At 54.7% G+C, this 19,208-nt stretch overlaps 3 protein-coding genes across 3 annotated transcripts; 1 reads left to right on the forward strand and 2 right to left on the reverse strand.

The window, feature by feature from the left end:
- The first annotated feature begins 241 nt into the window (after positions 1 to 241).
- TRAF3IP3 (TRAF3 interacting protein 3) lies at positions 242 to 9,611 on the forward strand. The gene is made up of 14 exons (XM_063177743.1): positions 242 to 327; positions 1,138 to 1,500; positions 1,615 to 1,639; positions 1,869 to 1,898; positions 2,146 to 2,241; positions 4,132 to 4,203; positions 4,457 to 4,597; positions 5,295 to 5,432; positions 5,970 to 6,105; positions 6,866 to 6,928; positions 7,007 to 7,066; positions 7,595 to 7,749; positions 8,628 to 8,876; positions 9,043 to 9,611. The coding sequence occupies exons 1-14, from the start codon at positions 242 to 244 to the stop codon at positions 9,124 to 9,126; spliced, it is 1,698 nt and encodes a 565-aa protein (XP_063033813.1). The 3' UTR covers positions 9,127 to 9,611.
- Positions 9,612 to 9,821: 210 nt separating this feature from the next.
- On the reverse strand, positions 9,822 to 10,913 carry C28H1orf74 (chromosome 28 C1orf74 homolog). The gene has a single exon (XM_063177986.1). The coding sequence runs from the start codon at positions 10,911 to 10,913 to the stop codon at positions 10,119 to 10,121; it is 795 nt and encodes a 264-aa protein (XP_063034056.1). The 3' UTR covers positions 9,822 to 10,118.
- Positions 10,914 to 11,489: 576 nt separating this feature from the next.
- On the reverse strand, positions 11,490 to 18,725 carry IRF6 (interferon regulatory factor 6). Its single transcript, XM_063177985.1, has 8 exons — positions 18,695 to 18,725; positions 15,293 to 15,469; positions 14,247 to 14,451; positions 13,702 to 13,824; positions 13,456 to 13,602; positions 12,835 to 13,227; positions 12,341 to 12,459; positions 11,490 to 12,051 (listed from the first exon to the last, which is right to left on the reverse strand). The coding sequence occupies exons 2-8, from the start codon at positions 15,464 to 15,466 to the stop codon at positions 11,830 to 11,832; spliced, it is 1,383 nt and encodes a 460-aa protein (XP_063034055.1). The 5' UTR covers positions 15,467 to 15,469; positions 18,695 to 18,725; the 3' UTR covers positions 11,490 to 11,829.
- Between the last annotated feature and the right edge of the window lie 483 nt (positions 18,726 to 19,208).

The raw sequence follows: 19,208 nt of genomic DNA on the forward strand, positions 1-19,208 counted from the left end.
CCCCGAGTGCCACGGGCAGCTCCAGCTCCCCCGAGTGTCACAGAGCAGCACGGGGAGATGCCCAGGAGATAACCGAGCTGCTGGTTCTGCTCGGGGCCAGGCTGGACCCTCGGGGCTCCCGAGATGAGCCCGACCCCGCTGGGCCAGGCTGCGGGCACAGACAGGAACCGGGGCTCGGCCGCAGCTGCAGCGTTTCCTGTTGCACAGAGCGAGCAGGAGAGCACAGCAGGAGCTGCTGGGCATGAGGAGGGCAGCTGGGGCGTGCTCCCGCCCTGAGACACCCGCCTGGGCACGGCACCCGAGGGGCAGGACAGGAGCCTGGCACAGGTGAGTGTGCGGCGCCCGCAGCGCCAGTTCTGGGGCTGGCAGAGGCCGAGGGCAGCACCAGGCACCTTTTCCCTCCTTTTTCACCCCAATTTCAGCCTACACAACCTCCACTGGGGAGCTGTAATGTGAACCAGCAAGAAGCAGAGGGTTTTTCCTGGTTTTCCTTGGAGCAAGAGGTGTAACAGCTCGGAAAGCAAAGGTAGAGGACAGGTTTAATTACAGAGGGTAATTTGGGGTAGCAGAAGGAGGAAATGGAGCATTGGCTTGTCAAGAAAGCCTGCAGGGTTTGCTCAGCCCCGGGTGAGTAATGGGCTGGGTTTCTCTAAGCTTTATCCTGCTTTTCAGTGCATTTTTGGTGAGCTGAGGCTTTTACAGCCCTGGGACGGGCTGGGCAAGGCAGAGGCAGCACAGGTGGGAGAGGAGTGAGCTTTTCCTGGTGGGAAGAGATGGACGAGTGGAGGCTGAGCAGAACACACAAAACAGAGCAAAATAAGTTGAAAAATGCTCAACTTTTGGAGCAGTGTCCTGGCTGGGGCTTGTGGGCACCTTCCCCAGCCAGGCACCACCCCAAAAATGCTGCTCACATTCAAAGGAGACCCCTACAGTAAAAGAAAGCACCAGGAATGAGCTCTGAGCACCCCACAGCTACCACCAGGACAGCGTGAAGAATTACAGAGCATATTTTATACAAACTAATCATCATGGGAGTACCCTGGATGTGACTGGCACTCCTGAAGCACTGCCCCACACCCACAAACCCCAGAAGCGGCTGGATTTCCCTGATCCCCCGTGTTCTGGGCTCTTCCACAGGGCGCAGCCCCCAGGGGACGGGGCCAGCATGCCCAGGAGGGCAGAGAGCTACGAGGAGAGGAGCGAGCGGCGGCAGGAGGCGCGGGAGCGGCTGCGGGGCAGGGTCAATGCCACCTGCTGCAGGGCCACCGTCACCCCGGGCCGGGGCACGGCCGCCAGCCCCCGGCAGGCCGAGTTCCTCCGCAGGAGAAACCTGGGCCCCGAGGCCGGGGGGGCCCTGCCGGGACAGGGACGGACGCGCTCGCCCAAGGAGGACGGCCACAGCCCCTCCCGGGGGGCATCGTGCCCACGCTGTCCCCTCGCCTCCGCAGGGACACAGACCCTGCCCGGCTCGGCCGTGACGGACTCCAGCCAGCAGACAGAGTGAGCAGCTCTGCCCTCCCTGGCCGTGCCCCACGAAGGCTGCACAGACACAGCTGGGGAGGGGCGTCCAGCCGGAGACCCTCCCTCAGTAACGCTCTTTGTTTGTCGTTGCAGCTGGGGAATAGCAGTTTTAAACAAGGTAAGCAAAGCACAGGTGATGGAACTCCTGAAAGGTAAACTGCTGTGGGAATATTTCCACTTCTCTGGAAAAACTAACCCAATGGGCCCCAGCAGGCTCTCCGTCTCCACCCAAATATAGGCTGTTAATTCACTTTTATTTAAAAATATTTCGTTTTTTGTAGCAAGTTCATGCCATATTTATAAACTGAAACAATCCTATTATTAAACACCTGCCCTTTCCCTTTCAGGAAATGGTGCAGCTCTCCAACTACCTGAAGGTAGGTACCAAACAGTGCTCAGCACCCACTGGGACAGCTGGTTTTCACCAAGAATAATACTTATTACAATTATTAATATTGCTAAATGAAGGGGTGTTAAAAGGCCAGTTTTAACGTGGCCAAAAAAGCCAACAGACCCCAAAGACCTGGAGCCCAGGCAGGGCCAGCCCTGGGCTGGGGGCTCTGGGCTGGGGGCTCTGGGCTGTGCCCCAGCTCTGGCCCCACTGACCGTGTCCCTGTCCCACAGGAGGCCCTGCACCGTGAGCTGATGCTCAAGCAGAAGATGGTGATTTTGCAGGAGCTCCTGTCCACCCTGCTGCAGGCTTCAGAGAAATCCTGGCAGGTACCAGAGAGCTGCAGGACCCCCCATCACCTCCCCTGCCTCTCTCCTCAGGATGGGTGGGACAAACAGCAGAAAAGGCCCTTTTTGTCTTCTATGAGGATGCAAAATTAAGATGATACATTTTATGTGATATATGAGGCTTTTTGATAGGATCCTTAAATCAAACAATTCGTGCTGTTGTGTCATTAAAAAAAAAAGTGGTTTGAAAGTTCTGTTGGGGCAGAGAAGCGAGTGATTGGGTGAGGAGGGACAAAAACTTGTGTTAGACACATCCTGTGGTGAGAAACTTCCGCCTTTGCTCGCCCCTCCAATATAACGTGAGCAGGAAAAAACAGCCAGCCACAGGTGCAGGAAGTGGCCATGAAACCTCAGAATACCAACAGGTGGGTGCTCCTTGCTGCTCGCTGCCCTGTGCAGGACAGGAGAGACTTTGCTGCTGCCTCTTGCATGCTGCTGTTCCTCAGCCTAAAACTCAGCTTTTCATTGGCCTAAAATCAGCTTTTTATTGGCCTAAAAATCAGATGTACCTCAGCCTAAAAATCAGCTTTTCATCAGCCTGATAATCCCCTTCGTGCTGGAGCCAACAGGGAGATGCTGCTGCTGGGAGGGGATTCCATGAGGCAGGTGGGGCTGGCAAAGGGAGGGAGGGAGGGAGGGAGGGATGGATGGATGGATGGATGGATGGATGGATGGATGGATGGATGGATGGATGGATGGATGATGGATGGATGGATGATGGATGGATGGATGGATGGATGGATGGATGGATGGATGGATGGATGGATGGAGAGATGGATGATGGATGGATGGATGGATGGATGGATGGATGGATGGATGGATGGATGGATGGATGGATGGATGATGGATGGATGGATGGATGGATGGATGGATGGATGGATGGATGGATGATGGATGGATGGATGGATGGATGGATGGATGGATGGATGGATGGATGGATGGATGATGGCACAGCCACATCTGTGCACAGCTGGAGCCTGTGCAGACAGCGGAGGAGGAGAGCTGAGGAAAACCAGGCAGAACATTGCACATCTAAAATTGCTTTTCAAAATTCCACCTACGTACTAGGAGCCTTCAGCTCTTTGCACCAACAGCTGAACTGGGAAGATGGAGTCTTTGGGACTGTAAATGTGCTTCTGTGCAAGTTTAACCAGTGCTGAGACACCGGCAGTCTGGTTTGCTCGGCTCTGTCAGCTATTCCTGTAACACCGGGGAGTTTCTTGTCAGAGTCGTGACTTCAGACGGCAGTGGGCACAGATATTGGTGTTCTCAGTACTGGTGGTGGAAACCAGCCCACGTGAACTCTTTGCTAGCAATGTTATGTGAATTTGCATGCAGTCTGCTTCCACGGGGCCTGAGCAGCCTGACTAACACCGAAACAGGCCGATGACAGTGAGGAAAATGAATCATCCCCCTGCCCTCCATCCCCCTGCCCAAGTGCAGATGTTGCAACACAGACCCAACCCACTTTCTAAGGAAAACAAGCAGACAAGAGCGTTCCAGCAGCTGGAGCTCGAGGCAGGGAGGGAGGGGACAGAGAACAGTGGGGACAGGCAGAGCTGCATTTCTGCCAAAGCCAGCCACAACAGCCCAAAATCCCCTTGCTCCTAACTTGTCATGTCACTGCCAGCACCTGCACTCAGTAACCAGAGAAACGCCTCAGGACAGGTTCTCAATCCATAAAAGTGTCACTTCCCCCATATCCCATTTATTCTGAGGCTGGGAAGGTTTCCTTGAGCTCTCAGCACTGAAGAGACTTTGATCTGATTACAGATAAAGGGAGAAAATGAACCAAAACACAACCCAGCAAAACATTGGGGGCACATTGTGCAGTTCATGATTTCACATCTCACTTCAATTGCTTTTCCCCAGGGCCAGCTGAACGAGGACAAACTGAGGTGCAAACTGCGGGTGCTGGAAAATCAGCTGCAGGCCTGCAGCCAGGTAATGCCTGATTCACTGGCAAACACGGCTGAGGAAAGGCAGGAAAACAAAAACCAAGCCTTGTCACTGGGCCGGGCCTCAGTTTCTACATCAATCTGATGAGATACCGATCCAAAAAGGACTTTAACTCTTTGCTGAAGCAACGCTTCACAGCACAATAGCAGCAGCATTGACAGACTCTTTGCTAACACTCATATTTAGCAAGGTGAGAATCTGACACATAAAGCACCTCAAGCTCTTTCTTTGTTTCAAGAGTTACTCAAAGGAGTGTGTGAAGAAGATCCTGATCGAGATGGAGGACCAGAAGCAGACCTATGAGCAGAAGGCAAAAGAGGCTCTTCAGAAGATGCTGGAGGAAAAACTCCTAACAGAGCAGCAGCTGCAGAACTCTCAGGTGAGCAGTATGTCTTACACCTGGCTTGGCTTTAATTTAGCCCAGCTGTGACAAAGAAAACCCACATGTCAGGGAAAGGTGATGACAGGCTTGCCATCAGCAGCAAAGATAAAAAATATGAAGTTTTAGCTACTCAGCAAAGCCCAAAGCAGCTTTAGTGCAACCTGTACTCACTCCAAAAGCTGCACACCAGGTTACAGACAGCTCACAGCTGGGGAAGTGTACTCGGGTTTGTCAGCTCCAATTGCAATCCCTTCCCTCCCACCATCCCTCTGGGCCATTCCTGTCCTGCTCACACCATCAGACACCGGGCCAGAGGTCTCCAGAGCTGTTTTTTTTCTGCAGTTGCTTATTTATATGAAAATAGGATTTCCCCAAGAGGCAGCAAATTGCTTTGACCCACAGGATAACATATCTGCAGAAAGACAAGCGAGCTTTATCCCAAGTACCACCGGGCTCCTCCAGCCTGCTGGCAGCACAGGAAAGTGTTCCAGAGGGAGCGCTGCCCTGCTTGGCTCTGTCCATCAGATGGCATCAGCCCCACACGGGTGTTTGTGCGCTGCTGCTGCTGGGGGAGCCAGCGCTGCCCAGCACAGCCCGGCTGGTGGCACCAGGGCAGGCTGGCAGCGTCCTCCGGGGCCTGGGGCACGCTGGGGCCTGGGTTACAGCCACCCCTGGGTCCCTCTCTGCTCCCCAGAGAAGCCTGGCAGAGATGCGAGAGGACCTCGCCCTCTGGAAGGAGCACAATGCCACACTCAGAGCCGAGCTGACCAAGGAGACCACAGCACACACCGAGCTCAGAAACAGCTTCCAGGCTCTCCAGAGCGAGCTGCAGGTACGTGGGCTCCCTGCAGGAGCAGCCTGCTCTGGGATTTTGCTGCTGTTGGGTGCCCAGAGCAGCCGTGGCTGCCCCTGCATCCCAGGGGGGTTAATCCGCATTCATGTGGGGATAGTTTTTCTGAGTCGGGCGTTATTTGGGGATAGTTTTTCTGAGTCGGGGGTTATTTGGGGATAGTTTTTCTGAGTCGGGGGTTATTTGGGCGAGTCAAAAGTTTAGTGAAGTTAGGAGGATGCGCAGGGTCAGTGATAGGGCCAGTATGAATAGGATTGTGCTTATTACTCTTCTGTGGGTTCAAACCAGATTCTAAGGATTGGAAGTCGACTGTAATTAATATATTAGAAGAGTAACATACATCAGTACCTAGAGATGCAGAGGGATAATCACACGGGCCGGGCTGGACCCTGGGGCTGGGGCAGTGGAAGGCGGCGCGGGGGCAGCACGAGGAGAGCTGTGAGCCCTGCCAAGCCGGCCCGCTGTGTGTCTGTCTGTGTGTCTGCCTGTCTGTCTGTCTGTCTGTCTGTCCCGGCGCAGCGGGCGGACGCGCAGAGCCAGCGGCAGAGCCGGGAGCTGCGGGCGCTGCGGGACGAGCGCACGGAGCTGCTGCAGACAGCCAGCGCCCTGCGCAGCGACAACGACCTCCAGGCCGGCCTCATCCGCCGCATCCGAGGTACCGGGGCCGCCTGTGCCCTCCGGGAACCGCCAGGGACCCGGGCAGAGCTCCCGAAGCGTTCCCCAGGGCTCGGAGCAGCGTGCACACCACGCTCATTCCAGCACACCGCGCGTCTCAGCGCGCCACCGAGGCTGCTGATTGCCACAGCCCCCCAAAACTGTTCCGGGCCAGACTAAAGAGTTCAGAGAAGTGGTTTTGCCAGAGGAAAGGATGTGATGGGAGACCTGAAAAGAAATAAAAACCTGAGATACGTCCTCAGCTTGAGGCAGGACTTGCCACCCTTGGCAGAGCATCAGCCCCGGTGCTGGCTGGTGAGGGCAGACAGAGGAGCTGGTAATGTCCTAAAGCACGCTTCAGACACAGCCAGGGAACTCACACACGTTATTTTAAACTCACACACGTTATTTTGAACTCACACTCGTTATTTTGAACTCACACACATTATTTTAAACTCACACACGGCTATTTTAAAACATAATTAGGGAAGAGAAAGCAGGTGGCAGTTCTAATCTCATAACGGGTCTTGCATGAACAGCTTTAAAATAAACCATAAATGACTTGAACAAGAGGCACAAGAGATAAAGCTGCCAAAAAAGAAAGGGGAATAAACAGCTAAAAATCACATCCCTTCAGAGAAGAAAGTCCAGGGCAGCCAAAAACATCTGCTCCACTCTACACATGTGGAGAACAGAAAATACCATCCTTGCATAAATATACACAGATTTACACCAACCTTGATCTTCTATCCTTATTTCAGATAAATTGCAAAAAGAACAAGAGCAGAAAGTGACACTGGAGGCAACAATCAGCCATTTGCAGAGTAAGTAACACAGAAATGCACAAAGTTAGAGGTCTCCTTTAGTGCTGTAGACAATAACGGTGCTTTTTGTGTTCCCAGGTGTGATCCACAACCAGAACAACCAACAGAAGAGCCAGGAGGTGACAGTGCAAAGGACAGGTCAGCAAACTTTGTAACCCCCACGTAGCGCTCCCTGGACACAGGAACACTAGCCCTGACCCTAGGAAAGTCTGCAGTGCTCTAGAATAAAAGGTTATTTTAAAGCTACACAGAATGAATTGTTTTGCTAGCTAACATTAAAACTATAAACATATTTATGATGGCAAACACTTTAAAAAATAAATGGATTTCACTGCAAATTCTACCTCACTGGCTCCAACATATTTTTTCCAAACAAAACACATTCCAGTTTGTAATTGCAATTACAGCTGTACCTGACAAAAAGAAAGCAATAAAAAAGGCATTTTAACTCTCCCTCCCCTCCATTTCTGGCAACTGCTTAGAAATATTGCTCTTAAGATGATGAACTTGTAGCTACAGCAGACAGTGATAACAAATTTAGCTCCTGTGTCTTCTGCTTGGTGCATAGCACACCAATATTATCCCTAAAGTGTGCTGAGTAAACAAGAGCTAGAGCCAGCCCAGAGCCTGGAGCTGTTTCTCATCAGAAGCCTGACTCTTTTCTAGACCAGGTTTCCACCACACAGACCCCACCTCTCACTCCTGCCAAGGAGAAACAAAACGCTCTGTCAGAGCAGCCCGAGGAGGAGGAGGAGGGAACAGAAAGTCTGAAGGATGAGATGCAGAAAAGGACACTCCGGCCCACAGCAAAGGAGAACGAGGTGAGGAAGGCACTCAGCAGAATCACCAAAGCTCCTGCAGGTGCCCGGGTTTGGCTCCTGTAAGGATTACCTGCCCCAAGTTTTATCCTGGACCCCCAATGAAGGCCCTGTACACAAGGGCAGGGTGCAGCAGCCTGGGCTGCAGTAGCAGAGCTCTCCCTGTACAAATCCCTCTGCTCCCACAGACAGGAGAGCCTCAGCAGCCCCACAGGGAAAAGCCAAAGCCACGCTTTCAGAACCAAGCCCCTGAGCATAAAGGAAGGAGAGGAGGAAAGGAAAATGCTTGCAATAATAACAACAATAAATATAACAGCAAGGCTCTGCTAACAGAAGCAATGCCTGTACAAATGGGCTGCAAGAAAACCCAAAAAGCCAAAGCCTTTTACACACACTTTGCCATCAAATCAGCCTTCTGCCAACCAACAGCCCCTCAATTCTTATAGCAGTGTTCAGCCAGCAAGGATCTATTAAAAAGGACTTATAAAAAACCAATATAATTTAGTGTCGCAGAGCTGAGAGGCACATAGGAAAAGAGCTTGTGCTGTGTCTGCTGGCAGCAAAGCAGGCAGGTGTGGGAAGCTGGCAGTGCCCCAGCAGTAACCCTGAGCTGTGCCCTGTCCCTGCAGGTACCCAGCAGCACACTGCAGTAACTGAGCTGTGCCCTGTCCCTGCAGGTACCCAGCAGCACATTGCAGTAACTCTGAGCTGTGCCCTGTCCCTGCAGGTACCCCAGGTACCCAGCAGCAGTGACTCTGAGCTGTGCCCTGTCCCTGCAGGTACCCCAGGTACCCAGCAGCAGTGACTCTGAGCTGTGCCCTGTCCCTGCAGGTACCCAGCAGCACACTGCAGTAACTCTGAGCTGTGCCCTGTCCCCGCAGGTACCCGAGGATGCTCAGCAGAGCCATGCCCAGCTGCGGGTGAGGCGCTGCAGCCGCTGCAGCAGCCCAGCAGCCCTGGGGGCACACAGAGCCCAGGGGACCCCTCCTGCCGACGGCCCCTCGCTGTGCCTGCAGTGCTCGGAGCTGCGCTCGGAGCTGGAGGCGCTGAGCCAGGAGTACCAGTGGTGCCTGACCCGGCTGCGGCAGTGCCGCGACGAGCTGAACCGCTCCCAGGGCAGCCAGGCTCAGGTGGGAGCTCCTGCCCTGACCCCAGTGCTGCACACCGGCCTGGGACACGTCACCTCCCCTGTGCCCTGTCCCCTCCTCTGAGCCCTGCAGAGAGCACGTTTGCTAGGGCTGCCATGGAAGTGGCGTCCCCCAGCACACTCCCAGTAACACTAGCTTCTCCTGGCAGAGACAGCACGGCCCCTGGATCCCTCTCCTGGTGGTAGTGGCAGCAGTGGCCGTCGCCGCCTTCCTGGCGACGTACAGCCTGTGAAGGAGCTCCCCGATGACTGACTTCACTGCAGGAACTGACCTCTGCTTCACCAAGAGCAACCTGACCTGACCTGACCTCACCTTCTGCTGCTTTGTGTGCACACATTGGGTTTGTACCCCGAGCTGGCGTCACTCCAGCCAGCTCCTGTGAGCACAGGGACATCACCCCTTCCCTTGGCTGCTGTGGTTGCTCTGTTACTGCCAAAGGCTGCCCTGCCCAGCCCTGAAGATCTGAGGGACAAAGCCCCTGTCAGGACGAGAGGGACAGGGCATCCTGTGCCCGTGCCATCCAGCCTGCCTGGGGTTTATACCCCGAGTTCCCCTCCTGTATTTATGGCCTCCCTAAAAGGGAGGTACTCGATCCTGGGCTGTCTCTACTTTCACCTGACAAAGGAACCCAGCTCAGGGGGTTCCTCAGCACAGTCCCCTCACATCCACTGCTCTATCCCACTCCTCCAGCCTCCCTTGTGGCCAAGCATCCCCACAGCCACAAGAATTCATCAGAGACAGGGGTTTAAAGTCCCTTTTGCAGCTGCACTGCGCAGGTTTTACAGCAGAACGTGCCCATCATTCATGTGCAGGCTCAGATACAATGACATCACCTCCCATGGAAGTAAATATACCTGAAATATACACGTAATGTACACGTAGTAAACACACATGGAGCCTACAATAAACTTCACTAATTCAAAGCACTGTGGTGTTCAAATAATTTATTAATCTTCAGCTGCCCACTGCAAATAAACACACACTGACTTTGCAGGGTGTGATGTGCAGGCAGGCAGGACTGAGGCAGCAGAGCATCTGGGAGCACACTTTTTTTTTAAAGAAAATAGATTTGGTTTTGCCACCGGCCTGCAGTGACTGTCACAATTCAGCCTTCAGTGCTCAAGGACCAAGAGAGACGCAGGGGACAACACACACGGAGCTGGATCTTCTGCCTTGGTCCCTGATGCAGTGAGGAAGGCTAAAAAGTCTGAGAACACACGTGCTTTACAAGGCGACCGCTGGAAGAGACACGACCTCGCTGGAAATGCAGAGATCTACAAAGTCGCTCTGAGCACCGAAAGCCGCCCTGAGCTGCTGGCACCAGGCATCCAGCACGTCCCGGAGCTCGGCGCACAGGCTCTCGGGGACGCTGAAGGAGCAGATCTGCACCCGGAGCCCGTCCTTGATGCGGGGGCAGCAGGCCCGGGCCGTGAACACCCTCAGCGGGGTCAGCGCCAGGCAGTTCTCGGCGCCCTCGGCGAAGGTGTACACGGCGGGGTAGCCCAGCAGCGCCCCGGCCACGGTGCACAGGTTCCAGCCGCTGGGTTCCACCTCGCTGGCGGTCACCGGCTCGGCTCCGGCGGCCTCGGCGTCCCGCAGGTGGCCCAGCAGGGCGGCGAGGTGGCGGCGCACGGCCCGGGCCTCGTCAGGGCCGCAGAGCGCCGGGCCCCGCCGCGCCGCCGACACATCCACGAGCGGCGGAGACCGGTCCCGGAGCCGGTCCCGGGCCAGCCCCGGCCGCAGCACCAGCGCCGAGCCGCCCATGGCCAGCACGTGCAGCCGCTCCGCGGCCAGCCCGGCCTCCCGCAGCCGGCCCAGGTAGCGCCGCAGCTCGGCCGGGCCCGCGGGGCCGCAGTCCCACAGCAGCGCCGGCTTCAGCCCCGCCGCCACCGCCAGCACCTCCCCGGCCGCCTGCAGCGCCCGGGCCGCGGGCAGCCGCCGCCTCCGGCCGGGCCCCTGCGCCTCCCGGGCCGCCGCCACCAGCAGCGGCACCGGCAGCGCCGCGGGGCCCGGCGCCATCGGCGGAACCCGCCGCGGTTCCGGGGCGGGCCCGAGATCGGCCCGGCCCCGGCGGAGCCGCCTCCTGCGGGGCGGGACCGCCTCCACACGGCCCGGGGAAGGACCGGGAGAAGGGCTGGAGTGGTGCCATGGCCGGGGGAAGGGCCTGGGGCCGGGCTGGGAGCCGGGCTGGGGCAGGCCTGGGCAAAAGCAGAGCGCAGGGACAGTGCCCACAGCCCGGGCACAAAGCAGGGCACAGGAGCAGCCCCTGCAGCCCGGGTACAAAGTAGGGCACAGAGACTGTGACCGCAGCCTGGATACAAAGCAGGCAATGCAGGGACAGCACTGAACTGTGCTGCAAGCCGCTGACAGCTCTGTACCATCGCTGATTGCTCAGGGTTGTACAGATCTGAACAATCAGCCCCCAGCAGACCAGAGATCCTCCAGAGATTGTTTCCAACCCCTTTCTGTTATATATGCATTTACAATGCCTGTGTATATGCATCCCTATAACCTCCCCCCTCCTGACTAAAAGGAGTTCAGCCTTTGACGTTGCTGCTACAGCCCCGTTAAAGAGAAAAAAATGAGACAAGGTGATATTGTCCAGGCAGATTTAATAGAGCACAGATTATTTTCTTTCTCTCCTTCCAATGATCATGTGTTTATATACATTGTATTATAGCAGATTTTAAAATATTACAGAATTGAAATCTGATGTATACAGAGGAGTTGTTTAAGCAAACAGCTGAAAAGGGTGAAGGAGTTAGAAGCATTCCTGTAATCCTCTCTGTTTTGAGCCACCTCCAAAAACAAAAGCACCACGAATTGCTGGAATTGTAGAAGATGACGAGATTTACAGATGTTATTTATTCAGACTGAGGCAAGGCACAGGTTAAGAAGCTCTCCTGTATATGTACACGGCCAGAAGGCAGGGTTATCACTGTGCTGGGAGCGGCTGTGCCATGTGCATGGCCGGGGCCTGCATGGGCCAGCCCTCCTGGTGGTTCTGCAGCAGGCGGTAGAGCTGCTTCAGGTGTGCCACGATGTTGTCCTTGATGTCGGGCGTGGAGATCTGCAGCCGCACGCTGCCGCTGTCGAAGGAGCGCGTGAAGTCCCCGGAGAACATCTCGTAGATCATCCGCGCCACAACGGGGATCACCTAGTGAAAAAGTCCCTTTTTTAGCCCAAAGGCATGTGGAATGGCCCTGTTTCTCTGCAGGAGCCCCTGTCCTGGATGCAGAGAAGGTTTCCACAATACCCTAAAACACACAAACCAATTCCTTTCAGCACATGTCACATTTGTGTTTGCTCTCCCAAACCACCAGTCTTAGTGGAGTTTCCCTGGTGTCAGAAGCCACAGCAGAAAATAACAGATCTCAGTATCCAGGGGAATTGATCCCAAACCAAACAAGGCTGGCACATGTCACCCCAGAGCCCCAGTGCCCTACCTGCACCACGATCAGCTTCCTCTCCCTGGGTTTTCCATCGGGCCACTCTTCTCCAAAGCAGAAGTAGATCTCGTATGGTGGCTGTTTCTCAATTTGTCCCTTCTGATGGGCAATCAGCTCTAGGAGGAAAAGCAGAGAGCTGCAGGGTTGTCCTCTTTAGGCTGGAAACACCCATGACATCCCACCTCATTGCATCACCCTGGTCTTACCCACACGGTCCTCTGGCACCTCTCACACAGTTACAGCTCACCCCTTGCACGTGAAGTGCTTTCTTTAAAAGCAAGGCCCTCTGGTGTCTCTCAGAGCATTAAATGAGTGTACAGTGCCATTCTCCTGCCCCACACTCACTCCAAACTCCCCTGAAGTCAGGGGAGCAGTGGCCTGACCTGCTGTCCACACCTGGTGCACCCAGGCAGAGCCCAGTGCAGACCACCCTTTCCAACAGTGCCATGCCCGGTGTCCAGAGCTGTTCTCCAGAAGCAGAAGTCACCTACCGCTTAGGAAGGTTTCCAGACAGAAGAGCTTGACCTTCTTTTGCCTCTCGATGAGGTTTGGGGTGGTGGAGGAGGGGGCACAGGGCCCAGACCAGTACACCTTGCACTGGCAGAGGCGCACGGCGTAGATGGCGTGGCCGCTGACCTCCAGGATCAGTCCCCTGTCCATAACATCCAGCAGCCGGCTCGTGAAGATCTTCTGCCTCTCGTTGGTGATCTGCTCCGTCCCTGGGAACTTGACTTGCTCCAAGCTGATGGGCCCAAAGAGCTCCTCCTGGTCTGGCATAGGGCCCAGCTCCCCGTAGAAAAGTCTGCAGCCCTGCGGGTTGCTCACGGTTGTTGTGGGCCCGGTCTCCTTTCCTCGATACTCAAACTTGATTTCCAGGTCTGTCACTGAGAGAGAAACCATCAGTGTGGCTTTTCCTGGAGCACCAGCAGCAGGGACACCACACAAGCCCTGCTGCCCTCACGGGAATATTTACACCACACACAATTCTATTTAAATGACACAAGTTCTCCTCACTCACTCACAAACGGCCACAGGAAAAAAGGCCAAACACTCTTTTCTGTTGGGTTTTAAAGCACAAAAGCAGAAGCACTGTCACAAGCCCACACACGTACTTGGCAGGGAGCTGATCCAGAGCTCGGGGCTGCTGAAGAAGTCGTGCTGCAGCGCCGTTGGGGGCATTTCCATGTCCAGAGGTTCATTCTTTGGCCACACAGTTTCAGAGCTGCAGTTTTCTGCACTGGCTGGAGCCATCGGAGAATCTACAAAAAGGCAACAACTCCTCAATAAATCAAGATTTTACTTCAAGCATGCAGCAACTTACAAATACCTTCACTAATACATCAGTCTGTGCCACCAACCATTGATGTTAAGAAATGGAAACGTCTCTTGAATTGGGACATGCTGAGATTGATTCAATTCTTCCTCCTCTTCATCATCAAGATCATTATCCTTTTCATCCCACGGAGCTGAGCCAGTGGAACCTGCAAACAAGCACATTCTTGTGGGTGGATGATCAGCATGAAACACTGGCAAAAGATCATCTTCATGTTGGATATTAATTTGTGCATTTTTCAAATTTCAGTAAAAAATTATAAATCTGATCCATACAGCATGCTAATTTCAGTTTAATATATAATTCTAGAAAGCAAAGGTTAAAGTGTTGATGAAGTAAAACACAGTATTGCCAATATTAGACTGTTTAGCAGGAAAACACACAGCTGTGTGCAGCTTTATTAATTTCAGGACTAAAGGATGGTTCAGAGGCCTTGCAGTTTAAATACAGGCTTCACCTGGGAGCTGCTCCTGCTGCGCAAGGGCAGCTGCAGAGTTAATGCCGAGGGAAGGAGCTCCCTTGGAGCAGTGCCTGCCCAGGAGCCAGCCCAGGAGCCAGCAAGGCCCTCACCTGGATTAATGATTGATCCCTGCGACTGCGGGATGTCGCACACTTCATAAATTTTAATCGGGTTCATGGGCACCTCCTTGGTGCCATCGTACATCAAATTAAACTCCCGGCTCTTGTTGAGCGCACATCGCAGCTGGGCCTTCCACTTTGCAGGGTCCGGCTCGTCCACTCCTTCCTGGTACTTTCCTGTTTCCACAGCCCATGCCTGGGGACAAAGTACAGCCAGCTCAGTCCAGCCCTCCCCACAGAGCAGCTTTTATCAGAAACCCAACCTCCACACAAATGCACTGTAAAATCCTTCTCTTGCAGAAGTCCTAGGTAGAGCTCTCGTGATAACAAAAAAGGAAATTCCCACTTCAATAGTTTTTCTATTAAAAGTAAGTGGAGGGAAAAAAAAAAGTAAATCCAAATTCCAAAAGAATGTTCACAATTCTGGGTTAGAGGTTTTGTGGGTCTCAGATTCAACACATTTTTGAAAGGGAGCCTGTGCACGAGGAATGGACTCGGTTAAAATGGAGTGGAAGCACAGCCACAGACATCCGGCTGGCCTCTCCCTCTCTCACCTCAAAATCTGATTATTGGTCCAAGATGCCTCCAAGACAAAGGTCAGAAATTCCTCAAAGGAACGCAGGGAGTTACAGCGAATCCCTTGGGATAAGAATATTAGGGACAGCAGCGATGAGTGCTTGTGATGAGCTTGTGGTGGACCTCTTAGGGCTTATGTAACAGCATTTCATGGTTTGCTGCCAGGAACAAGCCAGTGACCACAGCCCAGCCTGGGCAGATGGAGCCAGCAGCAGTCATCTCCCAGAAACCAAGGATCACACAGCACCCGGCCTTTGGTGGTGGGAAAGGGTTAAAGAACTCAACACCACCCCAGGCAGTGCCAAGCTTGGCATCCAGGTGCACAAAGTGGCTTTTCTGAGGTCAGAAAAATGAAACGTGCCTGCAAGCAGCTCCTGAGACGCCTGTCCAGCTCCGGGCCAACAATCCAGCCCTTTGTGTGTGTTCCAGAGCCCTGGGATGCCCGAGCCCCCCTGGCTCACCTTGAAGATGGTGTTCTCCTCCTCGTGCTGGGGGCTGTGCCGCGTCGCGTGCTTCCAGGGGATCTGGAAGCGCTTGGCCTCGCGGTTCAGCCAGATCAGCCCGGGGTACATGCCACTGTCCACCTGGGCCACCAGCCACGGCTTCAGCCGCACCCTGCGCGGGTGGAGGGCCATGCTCTGCAAGGGGGACAGCAGAGCCACGCTGGAGGTTACTCGAGCCTTGCTGGCTTCAAAGAGACCGAATTCACGCAAGTGGAAAGGGCCCTGTGCTGTGTAACTGCTGCTGGTTTTATGTACTGCACCCTGAGAGCACCAATTCAGGTTCAGCTGGGTGACTCCTCTGCCAGGGAGAGTCACACACACCTCCCTGAGGGGGCCCAGAGCTGTTTCAGGGACAGCAGCTCACATTCAGTGTCCCAGGGTGTTATTTGTGCTCAGCGAGCACAGGGAGCGCCAGCCCTGGGCAGAGCTGGGCTGCAAACCCCGAGCAGGAGATAAAGGCACCAAACAAGCCACAGCAAGAACAGGCAGCAGAGTTTCCAAAGCCGCCACACACACCTTGAGAAGGGGCTGATCTGATCTCTGCTCCTGCAGTCCTGTCAGACTCTCAGCAAGGAGGAGAAAGGCTCACCCCGACTGGGAGGGTTTAACTGAGGCACAGGGGCGGCTCTACCACAGCCACAGACCCTGAAAGTAATTTTATGGCTTTTCCATGAATGCCCTGAATGCAGCATGATCACTGGCAAACAGCAGTGACCTGTAATAACCAGGATGTTTATCCAGAAGGACATGAACTGCAGGTCTGCCTGCGCTGCTGCTAAAAATCGACTGCTGTTTACTTAATGTTTTTGTTAAGCAGCCCTGTGCTGCTCATACAATTGCAGCCAGCCAACAATATTTTCCTTGTGTAGAACAAAGCCAAACAAACAGAATTAGCGTGTGTCTCTCTCTAAGAAGAGGCAACATTCAGAATCGTTAGATTTTGGGAGGGGATTTCTGCACTACGTGTGTGCTGAGAAGGTGCATCTCCCATATTCCTTTGTAAATCCTGAAACAGAGGTGAGAAATTACAAATATTCCCATTAATAAAGCAGTTACAGGACAAGTAAAACCTTTGCCATAAGCCCTGAATATTGCTGGAGGAATTGCAAAATGTGTCTGGTAGCAGAGATGGAGAAGATTAAAAAAAAATCCTATCCAAGAACTTGTCTGGGAACAGGTTTTATTTGTTCAAATACCTGCAGATCCCATTCAGAGGCAAGCGCTCACACAAAATTAATCCAAACACAACTCAGTTTATCTGTTTATCTTCTCTGCAAAGAAAATGTTCGGCTTCAACTGCAAACCATTTTCAAATAATAGTTTGAAAATGTGTGGGCACATTAGCAGACTGTTTCCCAGGAGCTGCAAAGGATCAGGAAGCAATCACCAAAATTATTTTAGTGTTCCTGAAACTTTGCTGTGTCGGTTCTCCATGTTGAAAATGCTGTCAGAATTTAACCTTCAGAAGTGTGCTTACAAAGACACAAAGCCCAGGTTAATCCTGGACTTGGAATTGAGACCAAAATCAGGTACTGATTCCTCTTGAAAAGGAAAAAAAAAAGTGACGTTTTGAAGAATCCTTAGCGCAGCTGCTTTCCACCATTTCTTTTAACATTACATCTCACTTAACGTTACAAGCAGTCCCTGCTAATACCGTGTGCCGTGCACACACCTCTGCAAGGCACAGAGTAAATTCAAACCCCCAGAACAGCAGAGGTTTGTGTCCCTGTCCCAGCAGAGGAGTCGGGTGACAAGGTGGGTGCTGGCAGGGATTGTCCCTGGCCCACAGACAGCGTCTGCCAGCACTCAGCACTACAATGCTTTATGACCTTTTATCACCAATGACTTGTTGACACAATAACTGAGAGCAAATCAACTTGAATCCCATTGCTGGGCTCAGACGGTGAGTCAGCCTCTCAACAACCTTCAACTTCGATCCGGTGGGTTCCACTGATGCCAGACACCTGGGGAACAGCTTGGTACATCCACAGTGGGTTCCACCAATGCCAGACAGACACGTGGGGAATGAATGCCTGGGCACATCCACGGTGGGATGCCAGACACCTGGGCATGGCTGGGCACACTCACAGTGGGTTCCACCAATGCCAGACACCTGGGGAATGCCTGGGCACACTCACAGCTCTGCCAAGGCAGAGGCTCCTCAGTGCACAAACCCAGGGACTGTCCATCTCCCTTTATTCCCACTCAATCTGGGTGCTGGGTAGGGATAATTAGCACATCCCTGTGATGCTAATGCATCTCTGGTCAGTGATGTAATTACTGCCTGTACCCTAATTACTGGTATTTCTCCTTGGGCCCAACAAGAGCCACTCCGAGCCAGGAAGGAGCAGACAGGCTGCATGCACTCCCCGCAGGGCTGCAGAGGAGTGACCAAGGTCAGGGACAGCCCCGGTCCCTGTGCTGCCACTCGGGGCCCTGGTGAGGTCCCAGTCAGTTCAACAGCCCACGGAGCACCAGGAAAACCATCCTGAGGCCCAGCTCAGCTTTGCTGCACGGATGCTTTTGCTTCTCGCCTGCAGATCCAAATATACTCGGTGTTCCTGCTCCACCTCATCCATTGAAGCCTCTGAAGATGGAAGGGTCTTCTCAAGGTTCACTGCTGCGAACCCACAAACCCCTCTGCTTTCTTGTTACCTTCGTTTGACTGTATTATCCTGGATTTCATGGACCTGTATTCATTTCTTCAAAGGCAAGCCTTCCAAACAGGCTGAATTGCCGACGCTGAATCACCTCCCTGCACCGGGAACCTGGGGCTCCCACATTTCACAGCTCTGTACATCTCCTGCCTCCCACCACCCCTGCTGTCCCCAGCACACCCGAACACGATCAGAACTCCGAATTCCCAGTTTGCACACCCCAATCTGGTCAGCTCAGCCCCCACCACGGCCGGGCAGCCCCTGAAGTTGGAAGGGGCACGAGCTGTTACACAAACTGCGGGGATTTGGGGCGTAACAGCCGCGATCCGAAGGCAGCAGAGGGTGGGGGTAACACAGCAGCCTTGCTCTAACTTTAGGCCTCGCTTTACACCGGTAGGAAGGCGTAGCCCGGGGCTAGCCCATGCCCGGGAGCCGGGGGCAAGGAGCGCTCGATCGGCGTTTGCAGCGGGCTCTGCCCTCCCGGACCGCACGGCGCCCCCGCACCGCCGCCCCTGCCCCGGGGCCGGGCAATGCAGCCCGCAGAGCCCCGCACGGAGCCCCGAGGTGCCCGAATCCCGCACGGAGCCCGCACCGGCCCCGCTGCGCCCGGAGCCCCACGCGGGACGGGGCCGCGCCCCGCAGCTCCCGGGCCGGGCGGCTCCGGGGCCGGCACCGCCCGATCCCCGCGCCCCGCACGGCTCACCCCGTCCGTCTGTGCGTCCGTCCGTCCGTCCGTCCGTGGGGCTGGGGCGGGTCCGTCCCGCGGGGGCTCGGGGCCGCCCCGCGGGGCCCGCGCGTGGGGCAGCGGCGCTCGGGCAGCGGCGGCCGCGCTCGCCCAGCGCCCGCCCCGCCTCACCTGGCCCGGCCCACCTGGCCCGGCCCGCCCCTCACCTGGCCCGGCCCGGCCTCCCCTCACCTGGCCCGGCCCGCCCCTCACCTGGCCAGGTGCGCTCAGCGCAGCCGCGCCGCCCGCCCCGCCCCGCTCCGCTCCCGCAGATCCCGGGCAAGCGGAGCACCCCGCACCCCCGCTCTTCTGCCGCGGCCCTTCTCCTGTCAAACGGAGTCTTTAGGAAACTTCCGAACGGGATATTTTTTTCCCCCCCGGTAAATGGAGTGTTTAGGAAAGGAAGTTGGCTTTTAAGCGGGACGTCTTTGCTTTTTATATGGAATATTTTGGGCAGAAAGCATTAAGTTCCTGGGCTTTTTCTCAGTTCAAG

The sequence above is a fragment of the Melospiza melodia genome, chromosome 28, assembly GCF_035770615.1.
Source record: "Melospiza melodia melodia isolate bMelMel2 chromosome 28, bMelMel2.pri, whole genome shotgun sequence".
Taxonomy (NCBI): Eukaryota; Metazoa; Chordata; class Aves; order Passeriformes; family Passerellidae; genus Melospiza; species Melospiza melodia.